This window comes from Gymnoscopelus microlampas, assembly GCF_963454915.1.
Source record: "Gymnoscopelus microlampas genome assembly, chromosome: 22".
Taxonomy (NCBI): Eukaryota; Metazoa; Chordata; class Actinopteri; order Myctophiformes; family Myctophidae; genus Gymnoscopelus; species Gymnoscopelus microlampas.
In genome coordinates this window covers 27,164,879-27,181,465 of record NC_139959.1, presented here as the reverse complement: position 1 = coordinate 27,181,465, position 16,587 = coordinate 27,164,879, and the positions used below count along the sequence as shown (strand labels likewise).

Here is a 16,587-nt window from a genome sequence, read left to right as displayed (position 1 = left end):
AAGCACTGTTTACTTTGCAAATCTTACGCTTAAAATGAGACACTCCAAAAATAAGAGTCTATCTGTTGGAGTGATGGGATTCGCAGCTGTAAAACAGGGCGGACAAGTAGATGTATTTTTTCTTCCCGATGACTTTTCAGAACTATTCTGCATGAGAAGGGCCAAATGAGTTCGCTGAACTATTCGGCATGTGAGGCACCTCGGGACCAAAAAGCTCACGACAAAAGAAATCTTTTAACAAAAACCCAAAATGCTTACTGGACCCTAATTGCCCTAAGAGATTTTCCGTACGCTTGTACGTAAATGCCAGGACATTTACTGCTGTAAGTGGCCTTTAACAGCAATTTCTGTTCAGTCGTTTTTGAAATAACATTATACTAGGCTCATATACAGAACACAGCAGCGTACAGTAGACCTTCGCCGATATCTGTCAAATTGTGGTTGGTCAGTGTGACTTTTTTCCAGAAGGTGATAGCAACAGGGAGCCAAGCCTTTGAGTGGCGGGGTAAATGAAGGCATTATTAAGCCGATGAGTGTTTCCAGCCTGAGGCGTGTATAAAAAAAAAAGTTGGAAAAAAAAGAAGCACATCCAGGCTTTTATGTTTTATGATTCCTGTGTGAAGAGTGATGCCATGAGCAGAACTATGTAAAGATGATGAACAGAGGCCGTAAAAAACGCTGTGAATGAGTTTGCTGAGACACAAATCATGTCAAGGTCTTCTCTTCTCTGTCTCTTCTGCTCCTTTGAAGTTGGCCTGGTTATATCCAACATAACATAGCTGGGATGTACGTCCAACGTGTTCTACTCACTTAACCATTTAGAAAATAAAACTTTTTCCTATTAAAAGTTTTGCATGTTGATCCCCTTTCATAATCAAGTACTCAATTCATCGGAAGGTTTGAATTGTCCTACTTGACCAAGTTGATTTGTCTTTTTTATGCTTTTTTCTATGCTGACTTTTTTTTGACAAATGATGAACACATATCTTAATATAAGATATAACATATCTTGTAAACTCTAGCTATGACCCTTTAATTTTAAATCAAGTAATCTATGGGTGGGTGGGGGCCTGATTAAGAAAACATTGCTGTGTTTTCAATGTGTTATGTTTGTGGCTGATAACACAGGCTGGGGTGCAAAGGGCCTTTGACATCCCACATTATGGAGACATTAATACGGTATGTAATTGCAGCCACTCTTGAGGTCGCGAACCAGTTTGACCAGCTTTTAAATTTGAGAGAACAATCGCAGGAAAAGTCAGGTCTGTCGGACACACGATCCTGAACAGCTCCAGCCCAGTTCTCTGATTGCGACGCACAGAGAGCCCGAGCACGGCAGGTATTGGCCAAAGATAACAACACTTAATCTTCAAAACATATCTACTCGTTTTCCAGCACGAGGAAGCATATCTTTTTGAAACGTTTTATTAGATTAGACAGTCTCCATCAAACCTATGCAGAGGCAGCCAGAGGGAGAGGACGGCTGCAACACAGGGAGGAAGCAGGCTCAACTTCTCTGTTGGCTCGTTGTCGATTCCTTTTGACATTATGGCGTGATTGGAAATTGGACATTGCTGTGTATTTGCATGTGCGACGCACACTCGCTGAGAAGCAAGCTCCCCCTACCTCTCTCTCTGGTCTCGAGACGTTTTGTTATTCGAGTTTTGAAATTAATATGGCCAGCTTCTCTGTCATAATCACTCAGCGGACGGCTGTTTGCATCTCGTCACTGACAGCTATTTTAGCGCGGCAGATTTGCTGCGCTGCTGATTTTCCATCAGTGCGGTTTTGAAGCAATTAGATTCAAGTCTTCCCCAAACACATGTAAATATTTGGAGGTTCGGGTTTTAGTGCCCGAGCTGAAGGCTTGGACGGAAACGAAGCGAGTGAAAGATATAAGTCTCGCTAATGACTGAAAATTGCCTACTATAAAAATATTTGTTGCTGAGAAATGTTTGGAGAGCAGCCGGCGTCAGTTCTGTTTAACATGGCCTTTGTCTGCTGGCCTTTAGTTTGTTCTGACGCAGAAAGGCACCTGTAATAGGGCCCAGCGTTGTGGCGTGCCATAGAATCTGGAGTGTTTCCTCCTGCTTCAGCTCATGGACTTTGCCCATTCCAAGTATAATGGAATTGAATAAGGTCGGATGCCTCAATAAAACCCAAGTGTGGCGTTGTGTTGGAGTGGATTGGTCCGTGTGGCCTTCCAACAGCAGGTCACTTTGTGTTTTATGACAAGCAAAGTCATTGGAAAAGTGACTGGGCATGCTTGGTTCTGGCCTATATGTGAAAACAACCCATAGAAATCCATGTTAATTCTTTTCCCCTGCCATGAAAATAAAAAAAAATAAAAAGAACCCAAGCTCGGGGTAACCTATGACGGTCCAGGCTATTTTCTGCAGAACAGGTGTCTGTGATTAAAAACGTTCCTGCCTGCAAACCATTCATATGTGTCTTGTTGGCATTCTTATGTAGGTTGTAAAGTTGGGCAAAAAGACCTTCAAAACTTACAAAAAAAAAATAAAAAAAATCATCGCTGAATAACAGTGACACAAAGGCTCTACTTTGTCCGTGCCAAGCTGCAAGGTTTAACCTCGAGGAATGTAGAGAAACAATAAACTTTTGATATTGTTCAGCCAATTACCAGAGAGGGGGACCCTCTTCTGTGTAAAACACAGGGAATGTGTTATTTTATTCCCAAGGCTCAATAAAGGCTGAATTGTTATCCAGGCCTGGGGATTGTTGAGAGTTTTTATGTGAACAGTCACTGATACTGTTTCAGAACCCTGATTAGTTTTTTATATGGCTCTTCTCAGCCCACGATGGCCAGCAGCCTCTTACTGTACGCATCAGCGTGTGATGTGTCTTAACTCTTAAACAGTGAATAAAGAGGCAACATGTCAAGATGTTGGATGGAAAATATGTCCCATAACTCGGGGGAGAATGATAATAGGACTGAGGATTTTGTTAAAAGAAGAGTCCTGCAGAGGAAGGACTTTTTTTTAACAACCGAAATTTATTGTATATCTCACTGCTAGCGTCTATTCGGAGGTCTTTTTCCTCACTCTCAAACTCTTGTCTGTTTTTTCCCCCCGTCTCACCAACAGGATTTCGCAGTTCAAGAAGAACTTCCATCAACAGCGAAAATCCAACATGTGGAATTGGTTGATGCGGAGGAACAAGGCCAAGCCCGAAGGTCTTACGAGCATCAGGAAAAGAATGTGCATGAGAAGGCGAGACAACAGCACACGCCGAACAAGCCAGGCGGCAGAAAGAAATTAGAACCATCTCAGAAGTGGAAGAATCTCGGCCTCGTGTCTCCCTATGAGTATGTGACAATCCCACTCCCTTGTGAAGTGTTCTGAAATATTGTTTGGGCCACTGCGTACCAAGCATGGGGATGGCGGTCTCTGGCGTCATTAAGCCAAATTTATACTTGCGCAATTGCCAATCTACAAGCACGCGACTCTGTTGTACGACGAAGCATAAATTAAGAGCCGGGGTTGAAATGCCAGCCGCATGCTCTGAGTGCATCTTCTCCACATGCCAGCAGTCACACATTATCAAGCCATGGTTTTATGGTTTATACGTTTTGGGGGCAGTTTGCAAATATTCCTCTTTACTTACAGATGCTCTTAAGTTGATGTCTGTGTTCGCAGCGTGGAAAACCCTCTCTGCCCAATTACAGACAGAAAAGCCGGGAGAGGTCTCACAAGAAATCCCCAAATGATCTATCACATATGGGCTTTGATTGATAAATAGATCTAGCAGGGGCTGAGCTTTCGCAGCTGTACCTTGTGATAACTGCCCCCACCCTCCCCATTTGAGGGGCAATTGGCTCATGATAAAAGTACCTAAATAGCACAGTGATCCCTCGTCTAGAATTGTTAAATAATGATCACGTTAGAGACATAACCATTTTGCAAAATAGAAAAGGGCATAACGGCTCCTCATTTCATGTGATGATTACAGGGAAGTGGGGGGAAAGAGAGGTGGAAAGGCGTCTGGGAGGGAGAAGCCCGCTGAGATACGGGACAAGACGCTGAGATCAGAGAGCAAGAAGAAGTCGGCTTTCTCAGCGTCCTCCTCACCCGGGCACCAGTCAACGCAGAAAACGTAAGTCTCCCCCACAATGACTTCTCCTTGGTCCGATGCCATAATGGTTACCCCCCTTTCCCCTCTACAGATGGAGTACGTTACATGAGATTAAATCACATGCGGAGATTGGCCAAAATGCATTTTTTTGGGGGGTTTAACAGCGGCGATATCTTCAGTGGAAACTGCAAATAATTCGAGCCAGCGTATAGGCCGACCTACACGTCTCTTGTCTCCCGGCAGCTGAGGTTCTCCCCCAGCTGTCCTTATAATTGTGTCTGCCAATGTATACAGGGCCCCTGCTGTAATAAATTTACTGGGACGATTCTAGCCACTGTTCAATGATAGCGGTTTTCGCTGCTCGCCAGTTAAAACTGGCTAATGTGGGTATACTTCTGAAAAGGGGCTAAGGAACTGTTATCTCAGGCACATTAATGATCACACACGCGCGCGCGCGCGCCCTCACTGCTACGCTGAAAGCATTGTTGTTGCTGTTGTTTCGGTGCTTATCACGGCACTGCTTGGAAAATGCTTGGTTCACGTCGGCGCACTTCCTCTCATAATGGGCTCCCCTGGAAATGCTATCTGTGCGTGTACATGCATGGGAACTGTCTCCCCGCGGCCCCATTTGAACGTGTACCAAATTTCATTGCTCCGCGGTGCGCAATTTTCATGATACAGTTATCCAAGTGGCCCGGGCGACTTTGAAAAACGCCATCTGCCATTTGTGTTTGCGTGTGTGTGCATGGTCGCATAGTGTATGATGATGACTCCAGTCATCCCAGGCACTTTCTTCCAGCCATTGCGTGCCGCTGCTCCTTAGATTTTGAGGAAGTTCAAACTTGACGCTCAGATTTCAGCAAGACTCTTTTAATGGAGCTCGTCGTGTAGGACGACTGAGCTGGTTTTCCTTTCAAAACACAGGAAAGAACTTAGAAGCCGAGACACACATGCACACACAAAAGAAATATATAAAAAGTTGGGTGTTATTGATATTCTTGATGTCATAACATGGTACTCTCCATCCCTTTGTAGGAATAATATGTATTGTCTAGTTGCTATACTATCCCTCGCTTTTGTAGGTTGCGATCCACTGTGTGTGTGTGTGTGTGTGTGTGTGTGTGTGTGTGTGTGTGTGTGTGTAGTTTTTTTAAGTGGATCTACCTATTGTGGCCCCTTGTGTGCAGGAGGACCTCGACAGCAGGAGGTGCGCTGGCGGAGGAGTTAAGCGAGAGTTCCTCCGAGAGCGAGGAGGATGAGGAACAGCCGGAGCGCCGGGGAGAGAGCAACATGGACCTGCCCTCGGAGTACTGGCAGATCCAAAAGCTGGTGAAGTACCTTAAGGTACAGTAAAGCCACCCCACCTCTCCCACCCCGCCACACGCAAAATGAAGCTTGAGCTATACTTGGGTGCATGCCGCGTCGTGCACCGAAAATAGCCGATCTACAAGCTCACAACGCATCTCGCTGCAACATGTTGTGAGCTTCTAGATCGGCTATTTTTGGTGCGCGACACCAGCATGCAACTGAATATAAATCACCCTTGAGTATCCAACCTATTAAAAATAGTGCTCTGTAGAGAAACATGTACTGTACCACCGCAGGCAAAGGTCGCAACTGACAGGAAACGGTAAAATCCTGTGATCCGTACTGGAATTTTGATGCCGACCCCCGAGTCAATACTTTAACATCAAAGGCGTTCTCCCTTGAAGGACTTCACTTGTAGTCGAAAATAAAAATGTCGTCAGGCTCGGAACGGCCATGAATATACAGCAAGGAGAGGTTATGATCGCTGTGCAACGGCACACAGACCGTTGCAGAATAATTATAATGCAGCATAATTCCACCTGCCCGCATCGCCTGTGCAGCGTTACATCAGGTTGTCATTCGATAAGGAGGGGGGATGTCAGATGAAATAACCTACGCGGCGCTCCCGCTCGAAGCCGTTGCTTTGTAGTAGGGGGGACGGGGCGCGTATTGAAGTGGTTGGCCCGGCCCGTGGATTCCTGGGTTTCTGACACAGGGCTGTTTGGTTACGCGTGTGAGCCAAGGCACAAGGAGGGGGAAAGAGAGCTGTCTTGACAGCGGCAGCTGTACGCTCTGTTTGCCCACACCGCAGAAGCATAAAAATGAAGCGCGCCTGCGAAAGGTCTGACAGTGCATATGGTGAATATTAATGTGTCAAAACACAGGGGGGGAGGGGGAGAGAAGAGGACAGAAACGCCAGTGACCCAGGCTGACTGTGAATACAGCGGGCCACTTGACTCCGTCGGATACCTGCCTTTTAGTCTGTTTCTCTGGACGATGCTACACAGTAAAATCCAGAGAGTGTACGAATTGTCCGTTTTTACAATTTACAGAGATATAAAAATAGAAGGCACACTAATTTCAATAACTTCTACAGGATAAAAAAAAAGTGCAATTGGAAGTGGTGAAACAAAACAAAATGAGCAGGCAAAATTGGAACTGGAACATATCAAATTGAAGCTGATAAATGGGTTCTTTCTCCAGATTGATTTAAATTGGTGTCCCATCTGAAAATGTATTTTCTCTTTATTAAAGAGTTGGAGAGACAAAGAGACCCCTGTTACTGAACAAACACTCTATACCAATGATTACTATCAGAATGTACAGTAGAGCTTTAACTTTTAAACAAAAAAGCATTTGTTTTTACTACAAGATATCACTTACAGCACCTTTAACACTAAGGATTTTACTGTGAATTTGGGTAGAACCTGGTGTAGAGTTTAAGTCTACACATTCCATGACAATAAAGAAGGCAAACTCTGTAGGTGTTGCACAAATATATATGTGTAAAAAGTTGCTGTTATTTCAGTGTGGAAAAATAGTCTACATTACAGTGTTTTGTATGAATTTATGAATAGCATTATTAGATATGGGGGGGATTTGTGAGCTGTGTTTTGTGGCTCAGTGCCTAATACGATCATTTGCGGGGCGACAGCGTAAATCTCGTAAAGAAAACACCCCTGCAAAGGTCCGGCTCGCCGTCGATATTTTTAGCTAAACCAAATAGAATACTGTATAATGGAAGAAAAGTCCTTCAGCTGCATGCGCTCTAAAAGCGAGCTGCCTGCTCCTGTCCAAAAAACATGAACGCCAAGATGTGAGCGATACGAAAGGGGCAATTTCAGATAAAGAAATCTCAGTGCGCTTGTATATTTTAGAATTTTCAGCAGGACAGTGCACGTGCCGCTTTTTAGGTTTCGTGTGCGTGTTCCCACATCCACGCGACGCGAGGATCTGACATATATCCCAACCTTCTATCTGTCTGGAAACCACACCGCGCAGTTATTTATGGGGTTTGTCCACCAGTCATCTTATAATATCATTACCATCGCAGGCTCAAGCTCATCATGGGCCAAGTTAAATATCTGTTTTATTTTAGGAGAGAGCTCCTTTGCGTTCCTCCCCACGGCGCTCTATAGACGCAGACAACACACAGACAAGATCAAGGAATGCTCTGCTTGGCATCGCAATTATTATATTAATTTTAGGATATTACCTAGTGAGTGCAAATGTGTTTATGCAGTCTATACCTTTAATATGCATTTAACATGTGCTGTTAAACAGTATGTCATATCAAACATCAAAATAAATGCACGCACACACACACACACACACACACACACACACACACACACACACACACACACACACACACACACACACACACACACAAAATGGGACTGGAAACAAGCACAGTAATATCTCAGAAATAGCTCATCTACAAGCTCACAGTATGTCACTGATGGGACGCATAGTGAGCTTGTAGATCTCCTTTTCTTGGCTTGTGACATCGTCTTACAATAAAGTATAAATCAGGCTTAAGACTATAGGCAATTCAGTTAGTGTTTGCTCAATGTAACGTAACTTATTAGTGATGAAAAAAGCACATGTACCATTTTCCATAGCACATCATTTTGTGATTAGCCTACCATACACTGTATACATCGTATGCTACTTGTGTGTATGGTTGTTTTTGACCCACCAGAACCAAATAGCCACGTTAGCAAGAATTACATGGTGAGTTTGGCAATGAGGCTAAACACTGTACTTTTACTGTGTCACCAAAGCTGCTGTCAATTAGGCTGCCTGTGCCCTGCTGTTTTTGATCAGTGGCAGGTGAGGCACAGAGGAGGCTTTCTTCACCTTGATTCATTTTAACTTTTTTTCATCTCTAAAAGTGATTTTGTTAATATGTTTTTGTTTGATTTGTTTACATAACTTACTAGATTATGTTTCACATTTCAGGATCATGTACAGTAATAAATATTGCATGACTTGGATGCATGATATAGAAGTTCCAGATTTTCTATTCGGCAGATGAACACCTTCCATCATCCAACATCAACAAAATGATGAACTATCCCATAGTTTTTTTCCAATTACGTTTTCTGAAATCAATATTAACATAAACCCCTTTCCATTCTTTATAATGCCATTCATATGATTACCTTGGCAAGCGTTAGGTGCGTGCAAGGTTGTAAGGTGTCAGTGGGTTAGCAAAACTGTGCTGGTTTATCCACTCATATGAACCTTGTGTTCAGCCCTCAGTAAGTTTGCTTGCCCTCTGCTGGCCAGTGACAGTACTACTGTTCCAGCCTGCTCTCCTGAGAACCATTCTCCTAATTGCTACAGTAAAAGTAAATCCTGCCTCTAGTGCAGGTAAGCCAGTGCCGGCTCATTTTCTCACCAGAGGTGAATTTGTAGTTAATTATAAAGTATGCAGTTAAGCATCGGAGGTACTATTTTAAGAACCAAAGGGCTCCGTTAAAACCTTAAAATCTTTAAACCCTTGTAATGCCTTTACAACATGTCTAGTCTGGGTTTTTTTCCTCTTTAGAGGAATAGTTGCATAATTCCACGCTCATGCGTAAAGCAACTTCTATCATTTAAAGAACTTTTGCTTCTCATTTGTTTACTCAGCACGTACCGTTCTTACCGCGAGGACGGTAGGGGCCCAATTGAACGATCAGGTTTTATTTTATTGGAGATCCTGTGTCAAATGTGAAGCAAGAGACCACCGTTAATTATCCGTTCCCTCCCCCTGTCCGTTTGCCCATAATGGAACAGGCAGGTCGAGCTTTGCTCTTTTCATTAGTACCACTTTGCTCCGAGTCCCGAGCTGCAGAGACGAGCGCGCTCTGGGAGAAAGTTAAAACCACATGCGTCCTCCAGGACTCGACCTCTGCCAGAACGCAGCGCTTCTTTCTTACACACTGACGTCCGTGAACCACAGGCAGTGGCTTCTGTCCACCTGTCACCACTCCAGCATGTGACACACACAGACTCACGAGCGCGCGCGCACACACACGCACGCACACACACATATACACACACACACACACACACACACACACATATACACACACACACACACGCGCACGTACACGCACAAATGTGTTGCCCTCTTGACCAGCGACGCATGTATACACAACACACCACACACTGCTACGCTGTAAAAGAAGGGGCTTGGGGGTCAACACGGCATCACTGACAGTTCTATTAACCCCGTCCCTGCTCTGGCACGGTTAGCACTGTGATTTATGGGCCAGGCGTGGCTGAGGCAGGGCCGTCTGACAACCAGACCCATATTAGAGGTGTGTGTGTGTGTGTGTGTGTGTGTGTGTGTGTGTGTGTGTGTGTGTGTGTGTGTGTGTGTGTGTGTGTGTGTGTGTGTGTGTGTGTGTGTGTGTGTGTGTGTGTGTGTGTGTGTGTGTGTGTGTGTGTGTGTGTGTGTGTGTGTGTGCGTGCAGGTTTCTTTTTGACCTGCATGGAGCCCTACACCAAAGGAGGAGACAAAATGCATAAAGCATCTTTAAGTGGCTCATATCACTTTCACATCGTGATTTAAATTTGACCCCTCAGAGTGGTAAATCTCCTGTAAATCCCTTTTTTTGGGGGGGGGGTAATGCAATTGCATCAGATGAGGGGATACATCACTTACATAATGATTTTAACCATTAGAAGGATTACTGTTGAATTGTAGATGCACGATTATTACTCACCCACCGCACATAAGCGTAATGTGAATTCCACAATACCAAAAGCAAATGTGTTTTATGGGGCCTCTCAGCATGTGGGAGTTATCTGCACTCGCTATTGTGTTTTGCAATAAACCACAGTCATTTAGGAATAATAGTTTTCGGACGCGCAGGCATTGGGCAACATTCACCGGATCTTAAAATGATTTACACCTCTGATCTCTCGTTCTGCCGTACGGTACCTCAGTGATTTGTGCCACAGTTTAAAGGTATTTTATCCCTTTTAGGGTGTAATTTACAAGGACATTAGTCACTGCTGTTATTATTACTGATCCCTGCTGTTTGCAAATGTCTTGAAAAGGGTCACCTTCCTCAGGTTTATGAAGCTCACAAGTTTTCACCTGTGGAGTTTATAGAGCCTAAATAAAACACATTACAGCGCAGCAACCTTTCCCTTCCCCCCCCCCCCCCCCCTATACCGTACACAGCAAAGTTAAATCAACGTACTATTGCTGTTATCTGCTGGTGGTAATGAAACACTGAGCCTGCATGAGGTGACGGCATGCAGCGTGTAATTCAAGTTAACATTGTCCTCACATCACAGACAGAGCACTTCTATCAGGCTTTATTTAGAGACTCGCGCGCGTGGTTTGCATGGGATGGGATCCGCTTTGAGCGCCTGCCCTAACCGTGCTCAGGGGGAGTCAAAGATCCCGCACCATAAAAGATTGTCAGATGTTGTCAGTGTTTTTTTAAAGAATGTCTACTGTACTTCAAGACCGAAGCTAACGAAAATGGAAGCATATGACCCTTTTCTTTTCTGTTCTCACCACTTCATCGCTTCAAAACATACCCTCTTCTTTTTTTTTACAAGGTACGAATCAAGCGAAAGCTTTTGAAGTGCGAGAACGTGGGAGACAAAGGAAGCGGTATATTCTCTGCTGTTAATGGGCAAATGGTTCACATTTAGGCCAGCGTTGTGATATGGGGAACACATGTGCCCGTTATCCCAGCGTGTCAGAGCCCTCCTTTTCGGGGGAGATATGATCAAACAGAGCTTGAGATTGTAGTGCAGCCCTTACGCTGATGAGCTGGATCCTCCCATAGCTGCCTGAAACATATTACTCTGCCAGCGTTCTATATATTGGCTACCCAAAGTATATAGTGTGTATATATACAGTATATACAGTAGCTCTGTCTCTGTCTCTGTCTCTCTCTTTCTCTCCCCCTCTCTCTCAGTATATATAAGCCTTCTACATGCATAACCGTTTGCAGGACATGTACTGTAACATTCCCATGCGTGCGGGTGAAATAATCCACGGGAGGATGAGTCTGGGATGTTTGAAATGTTTATGAAGTGTGCATCTAATAAAAACAAGTTTAAAAGCGCCCTTGACTTTACCCACGTTAAGTCTATCTGTCATGCATTTAAACGAGAGTAAAAAAAAAAACAGAATAAGATTGGATTGTTCACTTGCCAGGAGATTTTGGACCAGGCTTTTTCAGTGTCGCATATCAAAGCCGCATAGCATGTCTAGAATTACAGCCTCTTAACTGTTGCATTTTCTACCTACTACCATGAACTTCTGTTTCCATCCCAACGTTGACTGCCCCCCAAACCCCCCCCCCCCCCCCCCCCTTTTGTGATCGAAAAAGGCTGTCTCACGTCAACAGGGTTTTGTTATGCAGCTAGATGTGATAGTGACTAAATATAATGCGGAAAAAAGGGGCTATTGTTACTCAAACTGTACTTTAAATACCTCCATGACCTCACCCTAAGATTGTTATGTTCTGTGCCATAACGCTGTCAAGTTCCCCCCACAAACAGGACATTATGTGGATCTATGTAGTGAGGAGGAGAATCTAAAAAAACATAAAAGCCACAACACGCGTTTAGACACTACACTTAGCATAAGAGAGCAGAGTGGAGTGAGTGCCACTACAGTGTATATCACATCTTGACCTTATGTCACTTATGTTAAACCCCTGGTTTTGTCTTCTTCTTTTTTCCCCTTTTTTTTGTAAGTGCACACATTGCATCAAGAGGCTATAAAATCTAATATGTTCAATTTCCTGCCTTGTGCCATGTGTACATATTGAGCTGCACTTAAATCAAAGAGCAGATTTTTTCATTTTTTCTCTCACACAAACCACTTATTGACTTAGCAGTGTAACAGTTGCTAATTATTGGGAAGTGCGAGTTAAATGTCATATGTGTATATAGCAACTGTCAAAACAGAGCCCCTATACTTTCTTTTTTTTCTCTTCTTCTTCGAAATACCCCAAAAGTCGTTATTAGTTTGAGGTCTCCCTTGCTACTGGTGTTCGTTTTCAATCTTAGGTCATTGTCTAATGGTTTCTGGCCTCAGCTCGGTAGTCGGGAGGGAGCAGTGCTCTGTTAGCAAATAGTTTCTTTCCATCGCTGTTTACCGCCACAAAGCTAAACACTTACCAGGCTGCGGTTATAAACAAAACTACAGTACACCAGCAGGAGTGGTCTTACTGGGACGGGAGGGAGGGAGGTTTGTGTCCTCCTCATTCCATTTTTTAAATGCCTGTTTCATGTTTAACTCTCTCCCCTCAGCTCTCTCCACCTCTCTCTCCCTCTGTCTGCCGTTTTCATTCAATCGTGCTTGGCATTATTATTTCAGGGAGGGAACCAGACGGCCACTGTGATTGCTCTGTGCTCCATGAGGGACTTTAATTTAGTGCAGGAGACGTGCCAACTGGCCATCCGGGACGTAGGTGGCCTTGAAGTCCTCATTAACTTGCTGGATACAGAAGAAATCAAATGCAAAGTGAGTAGCCGTGCCAAGAACCGGACCTAGACGGCCCGCAGGCCCTAACAGAGCCAGCACTGTGTGCCAGCCTGTGTTTGTAAGCTAGAGAACCACATATCCTCATTGGATCCCCTAGTGCCAGAGAGCAGCGATTTTAAAGACACGGGGTAGCAGTTATCCTCATAGACCTAATGACATGTGTGGGCGCCTGCTAACCCACTTTATTAAGATGTTCTTGTTCCGACTATTTTTAGTAGGGGAAGAGGGTGAATGTTCAGCTAGTCTGTGTTGTTATTGCTCCCCTGACGTACAGATGTTCACCTCATGTTTGCATCAGGGCACAGTTTTTCTCCCCCCAAGTCTCTGTTTGATTTGGTTTGTTTTGTGGTCGTTATCTTATGTGTGTGTGTGTGTGTGTGCGCACAACCAGATCGGCTCGCTGAAGATCCTGAGGGAGATCAGTCAGAGCTCTCAGATCCGCCACGCTATCGCCGACCTGGGCGGCCTTCAGACCATGGTGAAGATCTTGGACTCGCCGGTGAAGGACCTCAAGGCCCTGGCGGCAGAGACCATCGCCAACGTGGCCAAGTTCCGCAGAGCCAGGAGGACCGTCAGGCAGTCTGGAGGCATTAAGAGACTGGTGAGTCTGAAGTATATAGCACGCTGGTGTACAGACCGGTGTAACGTGGTGTTAGGCAATGTCGCACAATTGCCTTCTGCCAGCCGTATGGTACAGCGCATGACACGGTCACAACCTTGGCTAAAGCACGTCTCTCGCTGTCCCCGGTTCTAAAGTGCCTCGAAAGTCTCTCCTCACACGAGAGCAGGTTCAGGCCGAAAAACAGATAGAATGTCCCTGACGTCCAACGACCTGCGTTCATGTTTATTGACAGAGGGACCTGTGATTAAAGCCCCCGTGCTTTGTATATTTTCCCCAGCTCACGAATCGGATGTTCTCATGTGCGAGTCACTCGCAAGGGCAGATTAATTTCACGCTACGCTACGAGACCACCTTTGAACTGTGCAGCGTGTGTGTGTGTGCGTAATAGATTTGCCTGCTCTGTCTCACTGGCCAGGAACTACGGATTAAAACACTGACTGGATGGCCATAAGCCGTCACATTGGGCTTCTCAGGCCTAACGTCAACATCTGTCCTGACGCTTTTCCACTCCCCGCATCTCTGGCTTTTTAATCCTGTCAGCCCCTGTGGTAATATAATTTTAATTACACCCCTAATCACAGCCAACAACTTGCTATTCTCATCTGGAGACGGCCATTATCGCTCCAGCCAGTGAAGATTTCAGAATCCTTGAACGCGAGTCAAGTTCACAGAGTTTGCGTGCTGTAGTAGAGTGTGGGTGACTGCTCGGAGGTTTGCACTGCAGGCCTGTTACCGTATGCCTGATTTATACTTGGTTGTGTATCGTGTCGCACGCAGAAAACACCAGATCTACAAACTAACAATGCGCCGTGATGCGACACATTGTGAGCTTGTAGATCTGCTGTTTTGGGTGCGCAACACCAGAGCGCAAATATGTATAAATCAGGCCTATTTGCGTGCTTTGCTTGTCTGTGCGTGCATGTACATGAGTAAATGTTTGCAATTCCTCGTCACGTTTGTGCATCGATGTCAGTCTGTGTCCGCGTGTCGACCTCTTGGGTTCAGGTGGAGCTGCTGGACTGCGTCCCCGCTCCGGCCGCGCTGAGCGGCGAGCAGCAGAAGGACGTGGAGGTGGCCCGCTGCGGCGCCCTGGCGCTGTGGAGCTGCAGCAAGAGCACCAGGAACAAGGAGGCCATCCGCAGGGCTGGGGGCATCCCCCTGCTGGCACGCCTGCTCAAGTCCCCACACGAGAACATGCTCATCCCCGTGGTGGGCACACTGCAGGAGTGTGCTTCAGAGGTGCGTGTGTGTGTGTGGGTGGGTGGTTGTGTGGGTGTGTATGTGGTATAGCAGTGGTTCTCAACCTGTGGGTCGGGATCCCCAGGGGGGTCCCCACATGATTTTTGGGGGTCCCCCAGATTAATACCTAAACCTACCAACCTACAAGCTCACACTGTGTTGCGTTGTCAGCTTGTAGATCTGCTATTTTCTCTGAACGTTCGCCCCCAGAATACAGACACTGAGTTCATGTGGTTAAATTGCAGAAATCATATTATGTCGGCTGCATACCTTTTTTCATATGAATTTTCTTTTTTGTTTTTCTCTTACAGGGAAGCTACCGAATTGCCATTCAGACAGAGGGCATGATCAAGGACCTGGTCAAAAACCTCAGCTGTGAAAACCAAGAGCTTCAAATGCACTGCGCCAGCGCAATCTTTAAGGTTGCTGTTTTTATTCCCTATAGGCGACTTGCAGCATTTTGACCAGGACCATACGTATTCTATGTGTGAAAAGATGAATGGTTATATTCCACTGCTCCACAGTGTTCTAATTGGAAGCACATTGTAGCGTGAGCTGACGTACACCCCGACTCTCTCGTTTGGCCTCTTAGTGTGCAGAGGACAAGCGCACCCGTGACCTGGTGCGTCGCTACAAGGGCCTGCAGCCCCTGGTGTCCCTGCTGAGCCAGGTGGACAACAAGCTGCTGCTGGCCGCCACCACCGGAGCCATCTGGAAGTGTTCCATCAGCATGGAGAACGTGGCTAAGTACGCCTCTGCTCAGGGTCTCACCTTATTACCTCTCATTAACACGCTAACACGCATGAGGGCACACGCACACCTTCACACGCACACACACACACACACACACACACACACACACACACACACACACACACACACACTTGTACGCACGCGCACTCGCACACGCACGCATGTACAAATACACATGCACGTCAGAGGCATATACACTTACATACATGTGGCGCACACATACGTACATGTTCTCACACATGCCCGCTCACAAATGTTAATAAGCGGCAATAGCTGGTGTGCTACTGCTGTTTGTTTTGCGTGATAGGGCCATGGAACAGCCCCATGTTTCAAGACCTACGTCTGTGTGTTTGCAATTAGCCGGTAACGGATTACCCTGACATTGACAAATCACTTACATGCGAGCGTCGATCTAATGAGCCTCAATTTTGAAAGCGGGGTTAATAGCAATTTAGCATTTCACCCACATGTGTTCGTCGTGTTTGGAAAATTGTGTTTGCTGACTCGCCGCGGTTAGAGCGGGAGTCCTAGGCAAACCGGGTGACTCCTTGAGCGTATTAGAATAGCCGTGCAATCACCATCACATGTGCTGCGTTTATGGGGGCGCCCATTGGTTCACATGCTAGTCATCTCACTTTTTCCACCCTCACACTGTTGTCATAATATGTCCCTGTCGTTTTACGTCGCGTCTGGCTGAAGTGATTATTTGGGCTAAAATGTAACGTTTTTTGCACAGATTCTATTAGCTCTGATCTTTTACGTGACTGTTTGCCGGTGGAATTCGCCCTTTTCCACTGCTAACAAAAGACAAAGTAAAGGTGTTGATTTTATAGTCTTCTGTGACATGTTAGTCGAGGCAATCCTCTGTCAGTGTGTTGAACAAGAGCGAGCATACTGAAAGGATCAGCCGCGCGACGACTATTTGCTAATGTCAGAAAAGGCACGCTGACAGAGGCTTTAATCATTTATCATGTATGGCAGACGTTTATTTAAGTGTCATTTAGTGTAGTTCCCTCAGCAGTGACATTTCTGGAACGCTCCTTGGTTTTTTGCGTTC

At 45.5% G+C, this 16,587-nt stretch overlaps 1 protein-coding gene across 1 annotated transcript in view; it reads left to right on the top strand.

Annotated features, from left to right (window-relative positions):
* odad2 (outer dynein arm docking complex subunit 2) overlaps nucleotides 1–16,587 on the top strand; it is a gene marked incomplete at both ends in the record, with an annotated part of 82,654 nt that overhangs the window by 5,625 nt on the left and 60,442 nt on the right. Inside the window, 7 exons of the mRNA XM_084048145.1 lie at nucleotides 3,105–3,325; nucleotides 5,280–5,436; nucleotides 12,749–12,895; nucleotides 13,308–13,517; nucleotides 14,544–14,777; nucleotides 15,089–15,199; nucleotides 15,370–15,524. Of these exons, the coding sequence (XP_083904271.1) occupies nucleotides 3,105–3,325; nucleotides 5,280–5,436; nucleotides 12,749–12,895; nucleotides 13,308–13,517; nucleotides 14,544–14,777; nucleotides 15,089–15,199; nucleotides 15,370–15,524 (1,235 nt within the window). The remainder of the gene's footprint in view (nucleotides 1–3,104; nucleotides 3,326–5,279; nucleotides 5,437–12,748; nucleotides 12,896–13,307; nucleotides 13,518–14,543; nucleotides 14,778–15,088; nucleotides 15,200–15,369; nucleotides 15,525–16,587) is intronic.